This window comes from Carassius carassius, chromosome 27, assembly GCF_963082965.1.
Source record: "Carassius carassius chromosome 27, fCarCar2.1, whole genome shotgun sequence".
NCBI classification, from domain to species: domain Eukaryota; kingdom Metazoa; phylum Chordata; class Actinopteri; order Cypriniformes; family Cyprinidae; genus Carassius; species Carassius carassius.
Genome location: NC_081781.1, coordinates 20459619 through 20487020, shown reverse-complemented (window position 1 = coordinate 20487020; position 27402 = coordinate 20459619). Strand labels below are relative to the sequence as shown.

Genomic DNA, 27402 nt, shown 5'->3' with positions numbered 1-27402 from the left:
AGCAAATAGTTTTACCGTTTACTGCACGTTGTTATTCTCCTCGTTATTTACCTATAGCGGCTAATGAAACATCTCGGTTACTTATGTAACTTTGGTTACCTGAATAGGGAACAAGATGCTGCAATAACGTCATCGCTTTGGGAACACCTCCGGTGTGACGAATGTCTAAAGCCCTTATACCATTGCGCTAATTTATTGGCTAATGGAGGTGCTTAGTGCATACACTACCGAGTGTATGCTCATATATGCGTGCTGTGCGCTATTTCATCAGATTTTACACTATGACGAAGGAAGCGCTATCGAAGGTACGGAATGGCCAGCATCGCAGCATCTCGTTTCCTATTCAGGGAACCAAGGTTACATACGTAACCGATATGTTCCCTTTCATAGGTTCACTTCAATGCTGCGATGATGTCATTGCTTTGGGAACGATATACCATAACTCCTGACATACCCAACCCTTGTGGATTGTTCAAATTCACTACCCTTTCGAGTTGTTCGGGATGAAAACATCCACTCAATTAAACTGCTGTAAAAATGTATCAGATTCATATTCTTATATCATAATTATTTTTCCTTTTTTTTTTTGCATAAATCTGTTAATCAACCTCAGTCCTGATCAAAACTACCAAATGTTTTTAAAAAAGCCAAGATTTTAACTCTTTAATTGCCAAGTTCATAAATGATGTCACTGATTTGGGGGGAAAAACACACAAAATGACTTATTTTCAATATAAAAGTAATTGTGGCTGGATTTTGTTTTTACTTTTTATAACAGTCTTGAGCATGTCAAAGATTAGTAGCAACATTGGCTTTGATGCATTTTTAGTTTTTGTGCAACATTAGATTTTTTTTTTCTCCCTAATTTGTTGTTGGTGGCTGTTTTTGCCCCATTGACTTCCATTATAACGACATTTTTTGATTGCAAAGCCATGACACCATGTAATCATGCATTCTTGATTGTTTGTGGTTTTCCCTTTTGGGAAGAGGTACAATTTGTTAATTTTACAGTTGATCACTAGGTGGGACCATTAACCCTTTAGATAGGCCTTTGCAAAAAAAGGCTTAGTTTCTGGCTTTGTATATGGAGTTATATGGAGTATAACAGCCAATTATAGTGTTTGTGTGTGTGAGATTATTGATTGTTGGTGGTTTTCCCTGTTGGGAAGAGGTAACATTTGTTATTTTTACAGTTGATCACTAGGTGGGACCATTAACCATTTAGATAGGCCTGTGCAAAAAAAGCTTAGTTTCTGACTTGTATATGAAGCTATATGGAGTATAACAGCATATTATATTGAGTGTGTTTGTGTGTGTGTGTGTGTGAGAGAGACCTTTGCGCACTTACCTTAATGTATTTCAGAAAATCACAATGTACACCTCAGCTCTTAGAACTACACGGAGTAAACAAAAGTGTATTTATGCACCTGCTGCCTTTTAATGGTGGTGAACGTATTCAGTTGTTAAGTGATGACGTAAGAAGCGCTGTTTCTGGGTCCAGGCCTCAACTCGCTTCACTTGAGAATATGACCTCAGCAGCCGTTTATGAGCACTGTTTATTCATATTGATAATTTAAGTTGAACGCTTTCAAACTTACGATATAGACTACAGTCTCCGTGCTCACAGCGTCCCAAACACAAATAATTTTTATATATTTTTTTATATTTATAGCACCTTTTGTTGTTTTCTCGTGGTAACTGATAGAGCGTTTGGACACGGAAGCGCTGCTACGTGACATCAGACTTAACAAGCGAATAGACTAAACAAAAGCAAAGTACGTGGATTTAAACACTTGCATGCCATCGTGCTGGATATTTATTGGTGAGAAAAGCAGCAAGCAACACGAGAAAGGGCTTGACTTGTACCAAAGTTTTAGAAATGATTATGTAGCGTGACCCCTCCAGCGAGCTGCAGCTTATTTGAAGTTGGTATTGCATTTTGGTTCATAATACATTATGTTCATAAATTTGATGCGAAGTAGATTTTTTGTACAGGATTTTAAGGTTTTAAACTGGCTTTACCATCAAGAAAAGAGGAGCATTTCACATATAGGCCATCTGTACTTTTCACCATCAAAAGGAAGCAGGTGCATAAACACACTTCTTTTTTTATTGTTTACTCCATGTAGTTCTGAGAGCATGAGGTGCATATTTTGATTTTTTCAGATACTGTACATCAAGGTAAGTGCACAAATGTCTCTCTCACACCCTCTCTTTCTCTCTCTCTCTCTATCACACACACACACACACACACTATAATTTGCTATTATACTCCATATAACTCCATACAAGCCAGAAACTAAGCCTTTTTTGCACAGGCCTATCTAAAGGGTTAATGGTCCCACCTAGTGATCAACTGTAAAAAATAACAAATGTTACCTCTTCCCAACAGGGAAAACCACCAACAATCAAGAATCTCACACACACACAACACTATAATTTGCTGTTATACTCCATATAATTCCATATACAAGCCAGAAACCAAGCCTTTTTTTTCACAGGCCTATTTAAAGGGTTAATGGTCCCACCTAGTGATCAACTGTAAAAATACATTTTTTTACCTCTTCCCAAAAGTGAAAACCACAAACAATCAAGAATGCATGATTATATGGTGTCATGGCTTTGCAATCAAAAAATGTCGTTATAATGGAAGTCAATGGGGCAAAAACAGCCACCAACAACAAATTAGGGAGAAAAAATTTAAATCTAATGCTACACAAAAACTAACAATGCATCAAAGCCAATCTTTTTACTAATCTTTGACATGCCCAAGACTGTGATAAAAGGTAAAAAAAAATCCAGTCCACAATCACTTTTTATATTGAAAATAAGTAATTTTGTGTGTTTTTTTCCCCAAATCAGTGACATCATTTATGAACTTGGTAATTAAAAAGTTAAAATCTAGGATTTTTTTTTTTAATTTGGTAGTTTTGATCAGGACTGAGGTTGATTAATAGATTTATGCAAAGAAAATAGAAAAAAATATTTATCTGATACATTTTTACAGCAGTTTAATTTAGTGGATGTTTTCATCCACGAACATCCCGAAAGGGTAGTGAATTTGCCCACAGTGTACCGTTGAGTTTTTGAAAAATTTCATTTTCCCAAAATATGGGTCAAAATAAGATTTGTCACCAAAAATCATTCCATTAGCTCAAACACAGAGAAAGTTGTGGCCAAAATAAGACTCAACTTTACCCTCTAGTGGACGAAAACGTCCCCAACAACCCACAAGGGCTAAGATAGCTGGAAGACCAAGGAAAAGAGTCTGCTCAAGCGGAAGAGACCTGGGAGCCAAGAGCCATCCTCACATCCAGACAAGTAGAATTTGATGAAAGTGCTTAGGAGAGGACTTACCTGCCACAGCACAGACATCTCCCATCAAAGGCTCTTTAAAGAGCCTGAGAAGAAGCCATTGCTCTCGTAATGTGTGCATGCACATTTAGAGGCAAAGTCACACCCAAGCCTCATAGGCTAAAGATATAGTCACAATCTGACCTCGAATAGCATGGGAAAAAGCCTCCAACTACTTGCTGAAAGCGAAACAGTGTTAAAGCAGCCCTGGGATATACTAGGTCTAGGAAGCAGTAAGACTTTAAAGTCCGTAACAAATTAAAATAATATGATAGGACACATCAATTATGAAAGTGAAAGTCATGACATTTGCCAAGTATGGTAACCCATACTCGAATTGTTGCTCTGCATTTAACCCATCCAAGTGCACACACCATGAACACACACCCGGAGCAGTGGGCAGCTATAGATCCAGCGCCCGGGGAGCAACTGGGGGTTCAGTGCTTTGCTCAAGAGCACTTCAGACATGAGTATTGAGGGTGGAAGAGAACACTGTTCATTCACAGCCTCCCACCTATAACTCCTGCCAGCACTGAGACTCGAACCGGGCGACCTTCGGGTAACTAGTCCCAGTCTCTAACCATTAGGCCACATCTGCCCAAAATGTCAATATCAAGCAGCAAAACAAACTGTAATGTAAATATAAAAATAGCTGCACGCAAATGAGACCAGAAGTTAGACCCATAGAATTTACAAATGGTGGTGCCCATTTTTACGTCAGGAAAAAGGTGGATAAGGGCTTCAGACATTCGTCACATCAGAGGTGTTCCCAAAGCGATGACGTCATCCCAGCATTGAAGTGAACCTATGAAAGGGAACGGAAGACTCACCTATAGGCTTACTTCCGCGTTGAGGAAAAGGGTGGATAACATGTGGACTTTTATAGACTTCGTGTTTTGCTTTATGAAAATATGTGAATTTTAAATGCATAATGTGTCCATATAACCTACAAACTATGACTTAGCTTATCATTGTTATTATTATGCAAACTAGGGTAAAGTTGAACATTCAGTGTGTTTTATAATAACAATGCAGCAGATTTGTCTTCGCCTTGTCAAACTCGACATGTTGTCCAGCATAAGGTCATTAAACCGGTTTAATTCAGTGGTAAGATGGTGTGGACAGAGACAGCGTCCGTCACTCTTTGACTCTGCTCGGACTGATCTCATGAGGACAAACTCATCTACCTCTCTGAAACCAAGCGGATCTGTCACAGTTTCTCCTTCACCTCTATGTCTGAGATCAAGATCAAGACTCAGCATCTGTGTAACAGCATTCAGTAGTTTTCTCCCAATCCCCAATTATTAGCTGATACTAATATGTTTACATAACTTACTAAATTTATGTATATCCTTTTCTCTAAATATATGTTAAACTGTATTTACACTAAATCAACTAGAATTTTATGGTGAAATCTGAATGTATAATAAGCGGTGGCAGAAACAAACCTTTTCGAAGCTTTGAATCTACTGAACAAACATGATTCAGCACACGCTAGTGAAGCCTGCTGATCAAAACTGCATATCTGCAACAAAAACTCAGTCCCAAAAAATAATAGATGCATAAAAACAGTTTTTACAAACCCATTGCAAATGTCTTATTGAAAATGCATTTAGCATAAATATCCTTAAAATATGAGGACGATATACAAATTACTGGATCAATCGACTGGGGTCATGCAGTTTTTGGTCATGTCCACACTTGTTTAGTCTGTTTTCAGTTATTTGTTTATTTTGTGATAGCAATCAGTTCAGTTCATATGAATTTATGATCAATAACAATATTTTACGAACAACACCTTGAGCTAGTCCAAAATGATTTATTATATTGTATATTTATTTATTTATTATGAAAATCAAATGTGATGTTTCATTTCACAAGTCGTTAAATTCCATTTTATTTCATGGACTCTTGCTCCTCTTTCTCTCTCTCAGTATATGGAGGAGTTTAAGGATTCTCTGATCGCTCCATCAGATCCCAGACATCAGGCGGTGGAGTTATTGGTTCGCATTCTGGCCGAGAGAATCCAGGACATTGCTGAGATCTCCTCTGTCCCCTGGACGGTCCACGTGGTGGACGGCCCTACAATCAATGCGTTTGTTTTGCCTGTGAGTCATATCTGGTAACAACCAAAGGATTTCTTTAATAAATAAACCAAATCTATAGTTTTTTTTAAAAAGCATTTACATTTTTTGGCAATTTTAAAAAGCATCTCTGATTGCAAAGAAATTGTCAATCTTAGAGTTTGCTTACATTTAGATGACTTGCCTCTTAAATATCCAACCTATTATATGTTGAACATTAAATACACAAATAAAAAAAATACACAGGAAAAGTAATATTACATATACTCAATATAGACAACTGTTCAAATGTTTGGTGTCAGTAAGATTTTTTAAAAATACATTTATTAAGCAATGACAAAAAAATAAGATTTTCTCTTATTAGCTATGTGTATGAACTTTTCTTCATACAGTTTAGTATTCATGTAGAGAGAGAAGTATGTTGTTAATTCACTGCAAATGATTAAAAAAAATCTTGAAACAGATTACTAGAGGAGGAAATGATTCTGATTTCACAGCTGGAATGATTGTGTGTGTGTGTGTGTCAGAATGGAAAGGTCTTCATCTTCACAGGAATGCTGGAGGCTGTAGCAGGCATCCATCAGCTGGTCTTTATACTGGGACATGAGATTGCTCATGCTCTGATTGGTCACGCAGTAAGTCCCGCCCACACTGTCATAACTCTGTACAGACAACCAAATGGACATCATTTTTGTCATTTTATCAGGATCTATTTGAATCGGATAATGAATTATACTGAAAGTAAACTATCTAGGAGCTTAGTGTTACATTTCTGTAATCTCTCCCTTAGGGTCATTCTGATTTAAATTGAAATGTATATCAGTATTACATGGTTTGGTACTCATTGTCTGGTGGTTGTAGGGTCTTCACACTGCCTCTGGCCTTTATAGTTTGGATCACACTAAATTTGTACTTCCTTTGTGTCCCTCAGCTTTTTTCTGGAAGTGAAAAACCCTTCATTAGATTCTAGGGCTCGCTTTATCTCTCTTTTACATGTGTCATGTTTTACTTTGATCTCTTCTCTTGGTTTAAATGAAGAGAAGGAGACGTTCTGTCTCAGAGGCACTATAACACTGTTAAAGGTTCGGTTTAAAGAAATGTTTTAGGTTCAGAGCTGTTGCGTCACTTAGTCTCAGTGGGTCTGGTGGTGAAGAAGCTGAACGCTGATATCAGGACTAATATGACGTAGCTGTGAAAGACTAAATTGATTTAGTAAATGTTTATGTGGCACTACAAAGTCCCTTTAAAGCCATGAAACACGCTGTTAGACTCATGAGTGCTTCTTTTGTTATTTCAAACCGCAACAAGCAGATGCTGGAACAGATTTCAAACCTGCGTGCACACTGTCTCAAAAAAAAAAAAAGAAAGATGATAAACGATCTTATAATTGACACACACTGTTTATTTGATTTGTTTATTCACATGCAGCCTATTAGAATGATTTGTGAAGCATCATGTGACACTAAAGACTGGAGTAATGGATGCTAAAAAATCAGCTTTGTCATCACAGAAAATGTGGTACATTTTAAAACATGAAAATATAAAATTCAAATTGTTATAATTCTTCACAATATTACTGTTTAACTCTGTTTTTGATCTGGTAAATGCAGCCTTGGTGAGCATAAGGGACGTTCAAAAACATGAAATCTTATTAATGGTGGTATATAATATGTGAAACACAAAATGTCCAAGAGTCATATTTATTTTGTTTGCTATATTTTCTATATTCAAGCTATTCAAATCTTATGAATGCAGTAGCTTTGTGTAAGGACCGATCCAGAATTTTAGTCGATAGACACTGAAAATCATATGTAAATGCATATATATTTGGTAAACATCTCCCATAATATGGAGGACCAAACTTGCAGGAATGAAAAATAAATACTTATATTTTTTTAAATAAATAAAGTTATTATTAGCTATATAAGCTATTGTAATAGGTTAAATGATTATATAACAGTATGATTCCCATTACTTATACACTTAGCACTAGCGATCCATAATCTCAGAATGCTCCTTCAACACCTTTTATTATCATATACAACTGTATAACCATGTAGCTGACATAATTACCCAACAAATCTGCTTTGCGGCATGTACCCGGCCACTCGTGGACAATATGTTTTGGCATATCTGTTGCCCTTCTTTCAATACAGTGTGTATCCCAATTACAATTTAGTATGATTCATTATGTCTCTCTTTGCTAAATTGCTTGTTTCTTTTTGTTTGTTTTTCTACATTGTGTCTAAATGGGCATGCTGTCAAAGAATGGGCTGCTAAGCAAGATTACAAAAAAAGGTTCTTAACACCAATATACAAATAAATTAGCATAGTAGATAAATGACAAAATCGACAAAAATGGAAGCACATAATGAATTTCTCTCTCTTTCTCAGGCAGAGCAGGCCAGTTTGTCTCACGTGGTGGAGCTGTTGTCTCTCATCCTTTTAACGGCAATCTGGGCGATCTGTCCCAGGGACAGTTTAGCCGTGCTGGGCCAGTGGATTCAGAGCAAACTAGTGCAGGTGACAGCTGACCTCACAATCTCTTTCCTTCTCTTTTTTCAATTGATTCCTAATCTGCCTCCTTCCCAATGACATGTTCCCACTCACGGTTAATCAAGCCATTAGGGCTGTGAATCTTTGGGTAGGCAGCGATTCTATTCTATTCACAATTCATAGGTTTTCGATTCGATTCAAGAACAATTTTTGCAAATTTAGAATGATTCAATTCGATTCGATTCACAATTAAATTCAATTCGACTCAATTATAACGATTCGATTCTGCGTTCTTTAAGTGCATTCACAGGATTATTTCAATGCTTCCCCTAAATTCTTTAAATGCTTAGTCAGGGGGCAAATTACACAGCAGCCTTAAAAAAAAACAAAAAAAAACCTTTTGTCCAATGTTAAATGCTAGTTTAATGGTGCTATGGCATGACATGGCATAAGTAAAAATGTATGTATGCAAAGATTTAAAAAAAGAGCTTTAAAAGTATTATGTATCAACTAACATTTTGTCACACCAGGGGCGTAGCCATCATTTCTGAAGTGAAAAATGTAAAATAAAATAATTTTATGTATGTAGCCTATGTATTTTCTTAATTTTTTTTTAAAATGAATTCTCTTCTTTTTTTATTACTTTTAATTTGCTGTAAGAAATCAAATACACTGCTCGACAATAATACTTTGTAATCGATAATTTTTTCCTAATTGCAATTGTATGATTGTTTTATATAGGCTACTACATTTATCATTATTTTAATTTTCTGCACAGAAAATATACTTTATAGTTTCTGTACTGTAATAAATGATATGTCAATTAGCACTGCATCATTCATTTAATGTTTCATCAGTTCATTCTGCTTTTATTCAGTTTAGCTGCAGATATAGCCTGGCATGTCTATGAGAGCGAGATTTTTTTTTCTGCTCCGTCCATGCAATAAATACGCAGCTTTCGACTGCTCAGGTAATGTCGTCAGTATGCAGAGAGCCATTAACAAACTACAGAAAAGTAAAACTACTTCACTTTAGTATTACAGTCCATGAGTTCTATAGATCGCAGGTCTGCTGCGTCAGAGAGGAACGGAGCGTGAGCGCAATCCTGTGACAGTCACAGGTGCTAAACAGTGGAGCGTGTGAAGGACAGATTAGAGGCACGATTCACAATCACCCTTCAAGGTCTCCATTAATTTTGCATGTAGTAATTTAATGTGTATATATTTTGAAAGCACTGAATCACTATAGAAATCGCGATTCATTCGATTCTTAGTGTTTTAAATTGATTACTGTCCGAGATCGGCGATTCACGATTCAAAAATCATGTTTCAAGATCCATGCATATGAATCGTCAGGGTTTGTAATCGATGCATCGAGAAAACGAGTGAATCGTTACACCCCTACAAGCCATTTCATTTTCCCAGTCTGTTTGAAATAAAACATTTTTGTAAGTAAATATCACATCCATAAAAAAAAAAAAAAGCATTTTAAATAAAATGTATTTTATAATATTTTATTTTGCACATACATAATTACATTTTCTTGAATGTGTTTTTTTGAAAGAAGACTCTTGCTCACCAAGGCTGCATTTATTTGATCAAAAATACAGTAAAACGGTAATATTACAATTTAATGCAAATGTTTTGTGTTGTAATATATTTAAAAATGTTAAATGTTTATTTCTGTGATGGCAAAGCTGAATTTTCACTAATGTGTTTTCCATACATTAGTGACATTCTGTCATTTAGTAATAATATCAAGGAACATTTCTTCTTCTTATCAGTGTTGTGCTGCCTAATGTTTTGTGGGAACATGATTCTTTAATAGATGTTCAAAAAATAAGTATTCAGATAAAATATACATTTTTTATTTTTATAAATTATATTTATTGCCTTTATAGTCACTTTTGATCAATATAAAGTGTCCTTTCTGAATAAAAGAATGAATTTGTTTTTTCAAAAACAAATTGTACTAACTGATTATGTTTTATTACATTTTGTTTGCTCAGAATTAAGCTTAAAGGGTTAGTTCACCCAGATAGCAAATTTATGTAATTAATAACTTACCCTCATGTTGTTCCAAACCCGTTGACCTCCGTTTATCTTTGGAACACAGTTTAAGATATTTTAGATTTAGTCCGAGAGCTCTCAGTCCCTCCATTGAAACTGTGTGAATGGTATACTGTCCATGTCCAGAAAGGTAAGAACAACATCATCAAAGTAGTCCATGTGACATCAGAGGGTCAGTTAGAATTTTTTGAAGCATCGAAAATACATTTTGGTCCAAAAATAGCAAAAACGACGACTTTATTCAGCATTGTCTTCTCTTCCGTGTCTGTTGTGAGAGAGAGTTCAAAACAAAGCAGCTGGATATCCGGTTCACGAACGAATCATTCAGTTCACCAAATCGAACTGAATCGTTTTAAACGGTTCACATCTCTAATACGCATTAATCCACAAATGACTTAAGCTGTTAAATTTTTTAATGTGGCTGACACTCCCTCTGAGTTCAAACAAACCAATATCCCGGAGTAATTCATGTACTCAAACAGTACACTGACTGAACTGATGTGAAGAGAGAACTGAAGATGAACACCGAGCCGAGCCAGATAATGAACAATAGACTGACTCGTTCACGAGCGAAGAACCGGTTGCATCGGGTTTTCGGATCACCAGTAGTTCTTTCGGACAGTTCGATTCAATAAACCGGTTGAAGAAAACGGTTCACCGGTTCTTTTGCGCTCGACGTATAATGGTGTCATTTGCGATGATTGCCCTTGATTCAAGCCTTCCGTTTACCCACGCTCATAACATTAGCACAGAATCAGTTCAGAATCAATCACCAAAAGAATCAGTTCAGTTCAGACGCTCTGTGTGTCGGTCTGCTTCACGCTGAATCACACATGCGCGGTATCATCAGCTCCTCGGTTCACGAATCGGATGCGTCTGACAGAAACGGTTCTTGACTCATGAATGAGTCAATGTTTTGTTCATTATCTGGCTCGGCTCTGTGTTCATCTTCAGTTCTCTCTTCACATCAGTTCAGTCAGTGTACTGTTTGAGTACATGAATTACTCCGGGATATTGGTTTGTTTGAACTCAGAGGGAGTGTCAGCCACATTAAAAAAGTTAACAGCTTAAGTCATTTGTGGATTAATGCGTATTAGAGATGTGAACCGTTTAAAACGATTCAGTTCGATTTGGTGAACTGAATGATTCGTTCGCGAAACGGATATCCAGCTGCTTTGATTTGAACTCTCTCTCACAACAGACATGGAAGAGAAGACAATGCTGAATAAAGTCGTCGTTTTTGCTATTTTTGGACCAAAATGTATTTTCGATGCTTCAAAAAATTCTAACCAACCCTCTGATGTCACATGGACTACTTTGATGATGTTTTTCTTACCTTTCTGGACATGGACAGTATACCGTGCACACAGTTTCAATGGAGGGACTGAGAGCACTCAGACTAAATTTAAAATATCTTAAACTGTGTTCCAAAGATAAACGGAGGTCTTACGGGTTTGAAACAACATGAGGGTAAGTTATTAATGACATAAATTTGCTATCTGGGTGAACTAACCCTTTAAGACACTGGTGGGACTCTGTTTAGGTTGGGTTTGTCCATTAGTGATGCAAATACTCCTTAAACATTGATTCTAAAATCTCTTAAAGACCCTTTAAACGTGAATTATACTCCTCTACTCAAGCTTAAAGAAACCTTCTCAAGTACTCTCTCGCCACCATTGTAAAACAATAACACTATCTCAGAGGAGATCTTATTTGGGTTTCTAAGGACTTCAATTTGAGGTTAGTTAGAATTCAGCTACATTTATTTGCCTTCTAAATGGATATCGAATTTGCATTTTCTCAATCACTGTGAGGCGTGAAACAAAGGTCCACTTTAAATTGAATTGTACTTTATGGTGTTTTTCTTTTAAGATACCGTGTACTCTCTTGCTCTCCTTTTAATGTGGATATTTTCATCCCCTTTTTCCCCGTTTTTCATTGTCTTTTCCCATTACTTTTAAAATAAATTACATTTTAATGGTTAAGATTTTTATCTCCTAGTCATTTTGTTCTCCAAATATGGTTCACTTCATTCTGTCCATCTTTCTCTGTTTACTCAATATAGCTTCTGTGTGCTCTGTCAGAATAGCTCATTTAACTGCATATCTTTTCTCTCATTTTCTCTGTCTAGTTTTTATTTAACCGGCCCTTCAGTCGTAAGCTGGAGGCAGAGGCGGACCAGGTTGGCCTGCGACTGGCTGCCAAGGTACTGCAGAAATTAAATTTTTATCAGGGTTCAATTCCAAAGGAACACATTGATAAAATGTCTACATAAAATGCACTGTAAGTCCAGTTTCAGGGTGTAAGCAGCTTTTACATAATTTACATTTATATAATGATATGTTTTTGTAAAACATTGTGTGTCTGGGTTAATGAAAATTCCATTAACACAATTAACACTTTCTGTTCAGAAAATCAGGCTAAATAAATATGATTTAAGCTGTTCATAGTTTAGTGTTGTATTATTTTAATTTCTGAAAACAAATTTTTAATAACTGTTATAGCTAGGGTTTGGGATTTAGGTTTTGTTTAATGAATATTATGTAAATCAATTAGCATTTGATTTTAAATGCGCAAAATTATTTTTAAATCTTCTACAGCACCTTGGATTAAACATATTCCTTAATTGTTTCAAATAAATTTACATTGCATAATTAATTTGTTATTTTTATTGGTCATGTAGGATAGATATAATCATTACATTTAGGACAGCTTCTTATCAAAATAGATATTTATTATTTAATTTGGTTAGTGCTGCTGTCAGATGAATCATGAGAAAACAACTTTTGTTATGTCCGATCATGAGCAGATTAAATCGTGATAATGAGAAAACCGCTTTAGGGAATGTCAAGATCATGAGAGAAAATAGAGAAAGAAAAATAATAATAATAAAAACTGGTTTAAAATGACAAATAAATTAACTTTTGAAGGCATTACATATTTTAGAATAATTTCACTCTAAATAAAAGTTATAGCTAATAATTAATAACTTTAAAACCATGAAAAACAAAATGCAATTCCATGCTGCAGAACCTGTTTTTATCAGTTATTTAAAGTCACAGTAACCTACATGACCTCTAGATGGCACTGTGTCTTTACAAACCTAAGTGACGGAAGCGTTTCTCTCTCTATGTAGCCGTGATCTGATTCACGGTGTATTGCTCTTCCTGTCAGCATGTCTCCTGATCTCATGCTTGGCATCATTATAGAGAAACAGTCAATTCCCTTCTATCTTTTGTAGTAGTAATAAAGGGCCGCCTGCTGCTGCTCATAAACGGGTGCAGATCCGGCCTGCAACAGTCAGTGCGGTGAAGGACACTGGCACGTTGCTGCGGTAACGATGCGAGGCTTGCTAGACTAGTCATGAGTCATGCTGTCCGTGAGCCAGCCAGCTAATGACGTGTCCAGAGCTTCGAGCACTCGTGGGGTTGTGTGTGTGTGTGTCATCTCTCTGTTTGCTTCCTTTGATGATGGTGGAGCTCTAACATGCCTGGAAACCATCTCTGTATGTGTGTTTATTGAGATTTGTGTGTGTTTCTGTCAGGCGTGTGCTGACGTGAGGGCGGGCCCAGTCTTTTGGCAGCAGATGGAGATCTATGATCAGTTGAGAGGCGAACCCACCATCCCAGAGTGGCTGTCCACACACCCTTCCCACCAAAACCGTGTCAGACAGTTGGATCGCCTCGTCCCTGAGGTAAAGCACATGAAAGCAAATACATGCATCATTAGATATCTTTCCACATGAACGCGAACCATAACATGTAGCAGCTGAGAAGGTAACAACCATTTCAAATGGTTAAGGAATTGATCTAAAAGAAAGAACCATCAAAGCCATGGCCTAGTGTATTTGAACCATGATAAACTTTGGTGCCAATGCATCATTTCCCATTTGAAATCCCAGTTCCATTTTCCTGTCCTTCCTTGCAACATGCTGTTGCGCTGCGGCCTTCCTGAGTTCAATTCCCAGCTCGCTGACTTTTCCCAAACCTGTCCCTCTCTTTCACTCCCATGTCACTTCCTGTCCACTTACTGTCCAAAAACATACACAAACAAAACCAAATTAATTAATTAACTTATATATAACACCCCCTATCTTTCAAATTAAAACTCCTAATTGAGATTGTAGATAGTGTCAATGGTCTATTTGAGAGCTAGGCAGCAGTAATGCACTTATAAGTCCTCGATCTGCCATAAAGCAGAAGAAGAAGACGACGCATCAGGCACCTACTGTTGAGAACGCGCTCTGGACAGTTCGGACAGTGCGGTGAAAGTCAGAGGTAAAAAAATGATATAGATACTGTTTTGTGTCTTTACACATCAATGTATTGTCACGAGACGCAGGGTTTAATTTGGTTTTGTTTGTGTATGTTTTTTTTTTACTCTCAAAGTAGTAATTCCCATCCACTGACATTATAGGACTGACAGACTGCAATGGTTTGAGTTAAAAATCTTGGTTTGTGTTCTTCTGAAGAAACAAAGTGATATGAATTGGTACAGACTACAGCGCGCACTATGAAGAGAATGCGTTGCAAGTACAGTACCGTTTCTGTGCTTGTTTGACTCACGCCTGGCACTGAGGTGAAGCAGGAATACATGTCTGAAATGTCTATCATTTGATGTGGTCGTAAAGACATTCTGTGACTGAATAAATGCACTTCTTGTAAAGAGAAAAAGTGACAGAAACAGCTGTTGTGAGTGGGATAACCAACCCTAGCTCTGCCCCTGCACTGATTGCTTTAAATATGTTTAACATGTTAAACTGAAAAAATGTATCACGCTAGTTTTGACAGCACTACTTGTTATATGATGAAATATTATTACAATTTAAAATAGCTCTTTTCAATTTGAACATATTGCAAAACGAAACTTATTTCTGGGATGTAAATTTCTCCAGTCTTCAGAGTCACATGACCCTTCAGAAATCATTCTAATATGCTGATTTGCTGCTCAGGAAACATTTATTGTTATTATCAATGCAGAAAATAGTTTAATATTTTGGAAAACTGTGTATTTTTCTTTTTTCAAGATTATTTGAGAAGGAAAAAGTTCAAAAGAACAGCATTTATTTGAAACATTTTAAAAGTGTTCAAGGTCACTTTTGATCAATTCAGTCTATTCTCGCTGAATTAAAAATGTGTTAATGTGTACTGAATGTGTGTAACTGTAGTGTTCATGTAAGTATCTTGTGATGTTAGGCAGCAGATGGACAATTATAAATCGATTTCACGCTTTTAAGAGCCTTCAGCAACAACAACAACAAAAAGATCAGGCAATGGTAAAATATCTACTATAAAATGATGAAATATGTGCAATTTTCAATATGTTACTTGCAAACAAATTCCCTCAGAATTCACAACTTCAGTGGTCAGCAGAGAAAGCCATGCATATGGTGCAGTTAGTGAATCTACCAGCAGGGGCTAACTAGATGATATTAACCAGCTATCCCTTGACCACCTGCTTTGAACAAAGAGCTCAGGTTAACATACTGCTTATAGAGTGAACTGTAGACTATAGAGCAATGTGGACAGCCATCTACTGGAACATCTCTCCCTGTCACCAGTGGCTACATGAAATGGCTCTGTAATATATGAAGCAAAGCTGTGGCGGAAAGATGCGTGAATGTATGAATTTTAGTGGCATGCAGGGGCCTTACATAACCTTGAGCTTGAACTCTTTAACAGTCCTGCCATGTTTTTATCAAATCAGTCTTAATAATAAGAGTCTGGATGTCTTTAATGTAGAAGATATCCTGTGTTCATTCATCCCTCCCTTCAATGACTATTCCAAACCATCCATTTAGTTTTTTGATCACTTTCCATTGGTCCATTAATCCATTTCTTTGATAACTGTTCCAGTTCATGAATATTTCAGTGTATGCATTTTTTTAGGGCTGGGCGATATAGCTGAAAAATGTAGCAACGATATAATATTTCATATCATTCGGTATCGATATTTATTGATTTTTTTATAAACTTTTTTTTATTTGCAGATTAAATAGGAGGGCACAATGAGCAAAATAATGCAGTGCAATACATTTGTTATATAATACAATTAAAATAAAAGTTTTTAAAAAACGTGTACAATGTCTAAATTAACATATATAAAAAATATATAATTTCGTAAGTTGCATAAACAATCATGAACAAAACAGCATCATGTATTTATACAAAGATTAATTCCAAAGTGCCAATCACACAGATTGCATTTAAAAACATGAGACGCAGTGGAATGGAATAAACGTGTTTTCTATAAGTTTAAACTCTTTTAACTTTACATGGCTTTCTAAGCATCTCTTGCATGAGACGCAAGTGCAACAGTTATAGTAGTCTGTCCCAAAATGCACCTTATATGCGTTCTTTGTGCACATTCAAATTAAATTTTTTATTTTAAATTCAACAAATATTATTTTTTTATTTACAGTCTCATCATCACAGACAGGCACAGCACTCAGCATGTGTTCATGTGTCCTGTCTCCTTGTCATTCATAGCACGTGCCTATATCGTGCGCTATATCGAACATTTTTTCGTTGATAATTACAGATACAGTTTTATCGCCCAGGCCTACATTCATTCATATTTCTTTGAGTAATTATTCCAATCCATCCAGATTTCATATCACTGATTCCAGATTTCATATCACTATTTCCATCCATCATCCGAGATTTAATATTACTATTTCTAGATTTCAAATAACTATTTCCATCCCTTCTTCCAGATTTCTTTTAGCTATTTTCATCCATAATCCATCCAGATTTCATGTCATTATATCCATCCATCCATCCATCCAGATTTCATATCACTGTTTCTATCTATCATCCATCCATCCATCCAGATTTCATATCGCTATTTCTATCCATCCATCCATCCATCCAGATTTTATATCACTATTTCTATCTATCATTCATTCATCCAGATTTCGTTTCACTATTTACATGCATCCAGATTTCATTTTGCTATTTCCATCCATCATCCATGTCGATTTCATGCAACTGTTTTCATCCATCCATCCATCCAGATTTCATATCACTATTTCCATCCATCCATCAATTCTTAAAAAGCACTGTCACCTGGGTAAAGAGGAAGAGACGGAGGGTTCATAGGTCACACTTAAATGCATCTGCATAAATCTGTGTCATTCTCTGTGTTGTTATAGGCTTTGGAGCTCCGTGCACGCTGTGACTTTCCTGGCCTCCCCAAAGCTGACCCCCGTGTCATTTTCCACCAGACTGTTAAATTGCTTCTGGACAATGCCAAAAAACAAGAAAAGATTGCACAAGAAGAAAAGAATGAGAAACGGAGATCTGAAGTCATGTTGTCGCTCCCTCAGTCCCCTCCTGTCCCGACTCCGGGGTCTCAGCCTCAGTTGGGAGGATTGCAGGCCACATCTGCTCTGCTACAAACTCTGCTTAGTAAATAAGACTTGATGAAACATGACTGACAGGGACAAATTCAAGCCTTCCTTTTCACTTCTCTTTTTCCAGTCCAGTAGCTCTGAACAAGGACTGAGAGGATTGTCAGATAGGACCAGACAGTTTTTTTGATCCATTTGATTAGCTGTCACTTTGATACTTAACGTCAGTTAGTCTGTGAAATGTTTTGAGTGAGAGTATGTACATTATTTGTGTGTAATGCTTGAGTTTATGCTCCTCCTTCAAGCATCCGTGGCAGTGCAGTCATGTTAATAATGGAGCAATATTGTCGGCGCCGATGGCCTCGTGGGCAGCGTGGTGGCATACAGCACCATTGTGCTTTGGGTGTCATGAGTTTGAGTCCTGGATCGTGGACTTTTCCCGATCCCATCCCCCTCCTCTCACCCACTTCGCTTCCTGTCGACCTATACTATCCCATCCAAATAAAGGCATAAAACGCCATAAATCTTTAATAATAATAATAATAATAATAGAGCAATTGTAAATGGGTTTTTGATTGGTTTTAATGATGTTATTAGCATAATGCTAATGTGCATTATGGTGTAGAGTACATTATTCATCAAACATCTGCCTCTGCTTTAATGTCCCCTATAGGTTCCAGGTTGTAATGTTACTGCTGCATTGCAGCTAATGTCACTGTGTTTGAAGCTGTGTGGAGCTTTGGACACACTACATTATCAAGAGGATTTATAAATGGGCAGTTGGTGCTAAATGAGCCCAATACTTGTGTTCTTGTGTTAGGTTTATTTTAAATGCACTTTGTATGAATACTATGAATGTAGAAATTTTTTACTGTAATTACATACAAGATAAATTAATTTACCAGTCTTGGGTCTCCAGGTTTTTTTTTTTTTTTTTTTAAGGCGCAGTCACACAAAAAAAAGTGACGTATGAAGGTCCGCTCATATAGAAGTCTCTTTCAAACCAACCAGCTATTAATTGTTTAACGTGGCAGATTTGCACAAGGGAAACAACTTTTTGCGTGAGGAATTATTTCATGCTTTTACAAAATTCCTAATCATGCAGAAACCTGTTGAAATTGCTTTAATGTTACAGCACTTTACAGAATGTTTCAAAGGGATTGATTCTCGGTTTAATTATACATTTTTATATAATTGCTGGACAATAAGTTACATACCCATTTAGTTTTTACAATGCAGGGATCTGCAACCCTGAAGAGCTCCTGTTTTGCAGACTTCACTTCCAACTCTGCTCCAACACACATACATGTTATTAACAAGTAACCCCGAACACCTTGATTGGGTTTGGAGCTGAACTCTGTTGGACTATAGCTCTTCAGGAGCAGGGCTGGAGACCCCTGACAATATGTGATTTATTTAATGTGCAAATTGTGTATTTAACAAGAATAAAGGAATTTAGGAACTGATTGGGCCAAATCTGAATGAGAGTTGTCAGTGGATTATGGAAAGCTACACCTCACCTGAAACACCACTGGGATATACTTTAGTAGAGGTGTTCTGACCTGGAACCTGAAGGTTAGTTCACCATCAGGAGAATTACAATGAATATTGATTGCAATGCTTCATTCTCAGGTATATGCTATTTTCTGCTTTTGCTGTATCTTTGTTAAATGAACATAATCAACATGAAATTAGTGTATTTACTACTGAAAAGATTTTTAAAAAAATACTAGGTTATTTACAACAGTAGTTTAAAACAATTCTGTGCAAATGCTGATTTTGTGGATATGTTGCAGCATTATCTGATTTACATGGTTTGTTTATTGAATAGGCCACAGAGCAACCTAGACTATGCATGCAAATAAATGCAATCATCTTCAGTCATCTTTATCTGATTATACAGGTAGGATTCAGACTATTTCATTTGTACCTACTTTCAAATGCAGAACATAATACATCCAAACAAGCTGACATAAAGCCAGCCAATCTGCTGCTGGCACTTCCTCCCTTAGAGGACACTTTTTATAGAGTTATGTGCCCGTAAAGTGCAACATGTTTCTGTCTGTCAGATAAATGTAACGCTGCACTCTGGGTCTCTAACGAGGGAAAATGGAGGAGGAGAAAAGCACCACATGGGAAGAGAAGAGTGATGCATTTGCTCTTACTGGGCGGATTTTTGAACAGATGGCTGTATTTGTCCTCTCTCATCCACCCACCAGCCATTTCCATACAGACTGAGGAAGACCTGTCTCTGAGAGATGCCACTTTGGTGTTGATGTTTGTGGGTCTCTGTATATGTCTACATTTTATTGACTCTGCGTTGGTTATAGTTCATAGAAGAACAAATGAGACCACACAAAGAGTTTGTGAGTTTGCCGTGAGAAACAGTTCTGGTCATGCACCATAGACCAAGTGTGGTCAAGAGTCAAGAGGCATTTATTTGTCATTTGCATAGTTAACACTGGGGAAAACTGGGCATTGAAATGCTTGTGACGAGGCTCAGACATACAGTGACAATAACAAGACATAAGACATAGACGTACATGGAGAGCACTGGGGTTCTTGAGTGACTACAGTACCCATAGACAGAAAGACATGGACAGAGCATTATATGCCCATAAGTGGAAGTAACAGGTACAATAAAGGTAATCAGTGTTTAGAGTTATAGTGTACATAAGAAGTCCTGTGGTAATATTATGATTACTGGGGTAGAACGGTGTCTAAGATGTCTTTGTAGAGTGACGTAGAGCTACAAGGAGGAAAATTAAAGTGGCAGTGCAGATGCAATAAATAAACCTAAGAGCAGCACACATTCAGATATATTCCTGAGTAGAGCAATGTCCAAAAGTCATTGTAGAGTGTCACAGAGTAACATGAAGGAATATTAAAAAAAGTGGCAGTGCAAGTACAATGAAAGTAAACATAAGAGCAGCATGTATTCCGGTTTTTAGATGAGGACAGCTGATTGTTAAGTAGTCTGATGGCTTGAAGATAGAAGCTGTTCTTCAGTCTGGTTGTCCGTGAACGGATGGATCGGAAACGTCTGCCAGATGGCAGTGTGGCAAACAGGTGATGAGCAGGGTGAGTGCGGTCCTTGATGATGCTGCGAGCCTTTCTCAAGCAGCGAGTTTGATAGATGTCCTGTAAGGCTGGGAGTTTATGTCCAATGACGAGCTCTGCTGTTCTCACCACTCGCTGAAGAACTTTGCGGTCCAAAGAAGAGCAGTTGCCGTACCATACAGTGATGCAGCTGGTCAGAATGCTCTCTATAGTGCAGCGGTAGAAGTTTGACATGATGTTAGAGGAGATGCCAAACCTCTTCAGTCTCCGCAGGAAGTAGAGACGCTGACGGGCTGTTCTCACTATGGTCTCTGAGTGTAGGCTCAAGGAAAGATCCTCAGATATGTGAATGCCAAGGAACTTGTAGCTCTTAACTGTCTCTACTATCTCTCCATTGATATGAAGGGGAACGTGACCCTCTCTCTGTGACTTCCTGTAGTCCACAATCATCTCCTTAGTCTTGCTGACGTTTAGAGAGAGATTGTTATCAGCACACCATGTTGTGAGTGCATTAACCTCATCTCTGTAGGATGTCTCATCGCCATTAGTGATGAGTCCTAGGATAGTAGTATCGTCAGCAAATTTGATGATGATGTTGGAGCTATGCTTAGCAGAGCAGTCATAAGTGAACAGGGAGTACAAGAGAGGACTGAGTACACATCCCTGTGGAGCACCAGTGCTGAGTATAAGTGAGGAGGATATGTGATTGCCAATTCTGACCACCTGGGGTCTTCCGGTCAGGTAGTCCAGGAACCAGTTACATAAGTGACTGTTAAGACCCAGATTTTTCAGTTTGGCTATAAGTTTGGTAGGGATGATGGTGTTAAATGCAGAGCTGTAATCAACAAACAGCATCCGCACATAGGTGTCTCTTCCCTCCAAGTGTTCTAGTGCAGAGTGAATGGCCATTGCAATGGCGTCATCAGTGGATCTGTTAGAATGGTAAGCAAATTGTAATGGGTCCAAGGTGTCAGGCAGAGAGGAGCAGATGTGGGATTTGACTAGCCGTTCGAAGCACTTCATGATGACTGATGTCAGTGCTACAGGGCGGTAGTCGTTCAGGCAGGAGACAGTTGTTTTCTTGGTAGAATTTGGGAAGAACTCTCCTCATATTCACCCTGTTAAAATCCCCAACAACGATAAAAGCAGAGTCAGGATGAGCAATTTCTAATCCGTTTATGGTGCTGTACAGTTCGTCCAATGCTTTGGTTTTGTCCACATGAGGCGGGATGTAAACAACTGTGAGAATTATTGAATTAAACTCCCACGGGAGGTAGAAGGGGCGCACTTTAACGGAGAGCAGTTCAATCTCAGGGGAGCAGTGTGTAGATAAAACTGTAACATCAGTGCCCCAGCGAGTGTTAATCATAAAGCACACACCTCCACCTCTGCTCTTACCGGAGTTTAGCGATCTGTCATGACAAAAAACGGAGGATCCAGGCGGTGTAATGGCCGTATCGGGTACTTCTGAGTGTAACCACGTCTCACAGAAAGCTAGAACGCAGCAGTTACGAATGTCCCGTTGGTATGTGATTCTCGCATTAAGTTCGTAAAGTTTGCTATCCAGAGACTGTATGTTGGCTAACAAGATGGTAGGGAGAGGAGGGTTACAACTTCTTTTCCGCGATCTGCATAGAATTCCAGTACGCTTGCCTTTCCTCCTTTTCCAACGGTGTCTTAGTGGTGTAGGTGTTGATCAGGTATACCAAAATGTTCTTTCTTTTTCACAGGTAACTTCACAGGTAAAATCATAATCCAGTAATTGTTTTTGGAACACTATATTTGGTTTCTAGCTCATCAAAGGTAGTTAATATGCTAGACTCCCAACTGGTGGGGACCTGGTTGAATTGGTTGGTGGACAGGATTGGTCAATATTGAGCTCTCTGACCATAAACAAACAAGCTTCTATTTTTTCTATAAAAGAACTTGACCACCTTAATCTGGTGACCTGGTTCTTCCAACCTGGCGAGAGCTTTTCTAAAACTGCAGATCAGAACAAATAAGCTATCCCATTCTATTCTGAATGCTATGCATTCTATACATTCTGTTAGAAGACCATTTTGGTCAAGCTGGTAAGAGCTTCTTGACCACCAACAAGCCAGCTACCATGTTGCATAAAACAGCCTGACCACTGGTATGACTGTGTTTTCCAGCAGGATCACTGACCAAAGTCTACTGCAGTACCTCAGCTAGTTGACTGACCATCATTGCCATACAATTATGAGCTTCTTGACCAACATGGACAAGCAATATACTAGCTGCTACATTAAACTATCTGACCTGGTACTTCCAGAAGGACCCTCAGTTTGGTTGACTTCCAACAAAAAGCTACTAATGTATGTACTGTAACTATACAAAACATCTTGAACATAAAACAGGTTTCTCCATCAGGACCTTTGACCCCATAAAGATCTACTATCTTGGCCTGCTTCCCACTTACAGGTATTCTGGCTGGCTAACCATCTAAACCAGTCTGGACCAACTAGAAACCTAGAATCTTCAGGCTTTCACCATTTTCCAAAATTTTGGGAAAACACTGCAGTACCGCTCCCACAAAACTGCTGTTAATGTGCAAGTTCATGCCACCATCAGTGGAAATGAAAGCAGAAAACATGTTTTGATCAAAACGCAGTCCAAAACAGCAATCTATGACTCATACCGCATGTGGTTGACATAATTATCCACAACTTTGCCTCCCTCCAGGCCCAATTCAGTTTTCTGAGTGTATGCTTATGCATGCTACTTTCTGTTCATAAGTAGGACACATCTGTAGTTTTGCTGCTGTTTTGACAGATATTATCTCTTGTTCTTAACTTACTTTACTTAATCTTACATTATGAACGAATGGGCTAAAGTGTCCTTCAATGGTAAAACAACATGTAGAGCATCTGCTTGGCTAGTTTTGGTGCAGCAGTGTCAGTTTGGGTTACCTGTGTTAGCAAATGTCTCACCATGGCCTCTGGGGCAGAATTCTGACCCACTTAGTAAAAATACATCTTCTAAAATCCCTTGATAGAGGAGTCCTTTGAAGGTGTGGTTAAAAAGTGTGCCTGTTTAAATTCAGCAGCTGTTGCTATGGTTTTGCGATCTAAACCCTCAGCCTATGTTAAAATTAGATGCAAACTCAACGGGATGTAGGACGAGTGTTTAAACCCTCAAAACAAACGTAGGGAGTGAACTGGAGGGAAATATGCTGCATTTACCTTCTTTTGTACTGCTCTATCTGATATTTTGTTGGCACTGATTATTGATATGCACACTCTGAAGGTGTTTTCTTTTTTTTGCACAGGGTTGTGTGAGCGTCGCAGGATTAAATCTAGAATAATCCAGATTCACTGTGCAATATTGTCAGTGTAACCACTAGGGGGCACCATTTGGACCTCGATCCGTATGCTGCTCTGACACACTCTCTGAGACTAGAATCTCTAAATCTGAATGTTCCATTTATGCTACGTATAATAAATGTCCATCTATAATATGTCTTATCAGACTCCAAAACTGCACAGCTGACAACCATTATCATTTTTTTTAAAGATATCTACTATCTCACATGAGCACATTCACACATTCCCCATACTATTACAGATAAGGGCATGAAATTTAAGTGTGTTTAGCCATTGTTCAGAGATTAATGATGCTATGCCAGAGTTAACCATTTTTTAAATAGAATATGTCTGAGGTTTTTCATGATGCGATGTGGAAAATCTGTTTCTAGTATGTCGGTGGCTGTTCAGAAAGATTTGTCTGTGGCTTTTCTTTGCATGGCCACAGGAAGAACCCTCAGTGTGTTACTGTAGGAAAGGTCAGTAATTTAAATATTTATACTAAGATAGTACTGTGTATCATAAGCTTCAAAACAAGAAAAGAGGTCACAACACATTATTTTACACAAAATAATGTTTAATTTACATTAAAAGATTAATTTATCCAAATTTGTCTGGTTTTCAATGTTGTTAAGGTCTTTTTTTGCACTGTAAAGAAAATTGTTTAATGTTATATGACTAAGAAATGGTATCAGATCGAATAGAAACGATGTTGCCCATCCCCAAATTACAGTTAGAAATATAGAACTCATTTCACAGACTATTCCTTTAAAACTGGAGTGATGTTGGTAAGCGAAAGATAAGCCAGGAGAGGTCAAAGATGGAGTGTGTGACCAAATGCACAACATAAGATTGGCCCCTCTGTATTAACTGTCGCCCATCTTGTGCCCCCCAGTTGAAAAAATCCAGAATCGCCCCTGAGTGGAACACCACTGGACAGTCTATTTTCTTCCTTATTTTGTTTGTGTGACTTTCCATCTGTGTTCAGCAGAGCGGTGATGCGGTGCAGCAAACTTCAGAGCGTACTGGTCCTACAGGGCAGTGTTATGAAGGGCATCTGAGAACGCACAAACATTGGCCATCACAGACAGACACAGGTCACTGATGCATGTTTACAGCCCAGAACACATAATTTCTCCTGCAGCCATCACACTGAGAACAGGCAGCAGAGCCAGAGCACCAAAAGCTCCTCACATAGTACTGTTTATGTATTTATTTATTTGTATTATTTGGCATGTTAAAGACTCCCCACGCTAACCTGTATCCATGTCTATTGGCATGCTAGTGTATTCATAAAAGTTGGCAAAATATGCTTGATTTTGTTTTGCTTTAGAATTATTTCTCCTATATGATGATCCAGTTTAATCCAACTGTCCTTAAGTCCATGTCTGTTAAGACATTATACACACTGCATTAGCAATCATATACAGTAAGATCATTACAAATCACACTGTGCGGCATGGATCTAATAAACTTGGATACGATAGTAAGTCAGTACAATGATGACACCTATTAACTTGTAGGCTATGATGCAAGTTACTATTGAAAGAATAAAATTAGGATGTGCTAGTGGTAAGCAAAAGATTCATGACGAAGCACAGTTTGGCAGTTGTGTTTTTAAGTTTGCTGAAAAAAAGAGGAAGTTGTGAAAGAGGTTTTAAGTTTTGGCGATGTTTCATGTTGATCTACACACCATTTCATGTAGCATTTTTACTGGCTGTTTAGTAAACGTGGGTCATAGAAGCAAAAACACTGTGAGATGATCATGGTGAATTTCTGACACTTTCAGAAAATGATCGCAAGCTATCTTTGGTCGCAAGAGCGTGACAACGGTCGTCTTTAAACTTCTCTCACCGTACAACATAGGACCACCGTTTAGGATCCACGATCACAGAAATCACCATGATTGTTTCACGATGCCAATCTATCACCTGGGACAGCCAAAAGTCGTGCAAAGTGTCTGATGTTTTAGCTTTGAGGCCATTTATATTTTAATGTATATCTAAAAGTTGGCCAAATGTGCACAATTTCCATGGTTTCTATTCTAGGTAAATGGACCGAAATGGCGAAATCAAGCTTTTGGTTCATTATCATTTCTCATGTATGACATATTTATAAAATCCTAACCCCAATGAGTCCATGTCTGTACACATTTCTCTTTTCTCTGACTCTCTGACTTTTCTCTTCCAGGTAAATAGACCAACATGTTTTGCTTTTAATTTTATTTTTTATTTTTTATATATAACCATTTAAGACCGTTTAATTTAAGACCCTCTCTGTTAGCTTTGAGGCTATTAAAATAACATGTACTCCGAAAAGTTGACAAAATATATACAATTTTTTTTTTTTTGCCTTTCTCTTACAAGTACTGTAAATGGACCAAAATGTTGGTTTGATGTTTTGATGTTCTTGTTATTTATAACATATTATATAACCTATTTCAGACCCATTGGAATCAAAAACTGGTTAAACCCATGTCTGTTAGCATTGAGGCTATTGAAATGCTAATGTACTCCGCTGATGGAAATTGACAGAATACATACAAATCTTCAATTCACAACCTTTCTCTTTTTTTAGGTAATGGATCAAAATGATGAAATCATCATCTGCTAAGGTGTGTGTACACAAAAATGTGTCCAATAAAATACTACCTAGAGTGAGAATACCTCCCCTCTCTCAAGGCTCGACTGGAACAAGGAACTGCTCTTGTGAAGAATGGGAATGACAACTGATATCTCCTCAGGTATAATAAACCTTGCTACCTGCTACTGGCTACCAAGAGTTAGCTGCTAATCACAGTTTAACAGTATGTCTAAAGCGGTCACATTTACCAATTTTTGTGTACCAAAATCTAGTCATTTTAGTAGAAAGCCATGAAATTGGTAATTGGGAGCTTTACTTTATGCATAGCTACACTACTGCCCACATAGCAAATGTCTTCTGGCTCAGGTCTGGGCCACACAATGACTTTTCCCTCAGCCCAAGTACCGCAAAGAATGACGGCCCTGAAGTGGCCCAGAACTGGATTAAAGACTCGGGCCCCACATGGGCCATAACCGGCCCGAATCTCAGCCAGTTCATCAGCCTTAGCTGGCCCTGATCTGGGCCAAAACAGGTTTTATTATTGGTGCCAATTCTCAGCCTTAAGTAAACCAGAATCCCCAAATCTGAGCCACACCTGAACCTTATATAGGCCAGACCCAACCCAGACAGCAAGCAGTGTCGGCCCATGATCCGGCACGAATGGATTTCACGCATTTCATTGCAGTTGCAGTCCACTCTGGCAGAATATAATAGTAGTGTGAGGAGCAGGGCATAATTTAAGTTGTTAAACGCTGGAAATACTATCCCGATCCACTCCCTCAAGGTGCGAGTGTCTCATTCAAAACACGCATCACCAGAAACACGGCATGTCGCAATCTCTGACGAAACCGGCGAGAGCCAATGAGCGTTTGATATCCCTGCCGTAAAACTTGTTGTAAAACTTCTTAAAGGCACATTTTTAAATAGTTACAATAGCTACAGAAGAAGGAGATACATATCGCCAATGAATGCGGTTTGAATTTGGATCTGTTCCTCACACCAAGCATCACATGGATACAGGATTTAAATAAAAATAAAATACTTTCATGATCATTTTATTTAAGGCTTGTGCATGACAGCAT

At 37.9% G+C, this 27402-nt stretch overlaps 1 protein-coding gene across 1 annotated transcript; it reads left to right on the top strand.

Moving 5' to 3' along the window:
• Nucleotides 1-281: 281 nt before the first annotated feature.
• LOC132107433 (metalloendopeptidase OMA1, mitochondrial-like) lies at nt 282-18259 on the top strand. Its single transcript, XM_059513642.1, has 7 exons — nt 282-305; nt 5289-5462; nt 5966-6073; nt 7833-7961; nt 12135-12209; nt 13548-13697; nt 17157-18259. Exons 1-7 carry the CDS (start codon nt 282-284, stop codon nt 17418-17420), a joined length of 924 nt encoding a protein of 307 aa, XP_059369625.1. The 3' UTR covers nt 17421-18259.
• Nucleotides 18260-27402: the final 9143 nt, after the last annotated feature.

Bases quoted from the DNA above. Each gene is read 5' to 3' on its own strand.
- LOC132107433 (XM_059513642.1), top strand. From the start codon at position 282: ATGACGAAGGAAGCGCTATCGAAG. The intron at 5,463-5,965 runs GTGAGTCATATC...TGTGTGTGTCAG, and splicing joins TCAATGCGTTTGTTTTGCCT to AATGGAAAGGTCTTCATCTT. The intron at 6,074-7,832 runs GTAAGTCCCGCC...TCTCTTTCTCAG, and splicing joins ATGCTCTGATTGGTCACGCA to GCAGAGCAGGCCAGTTTGTC.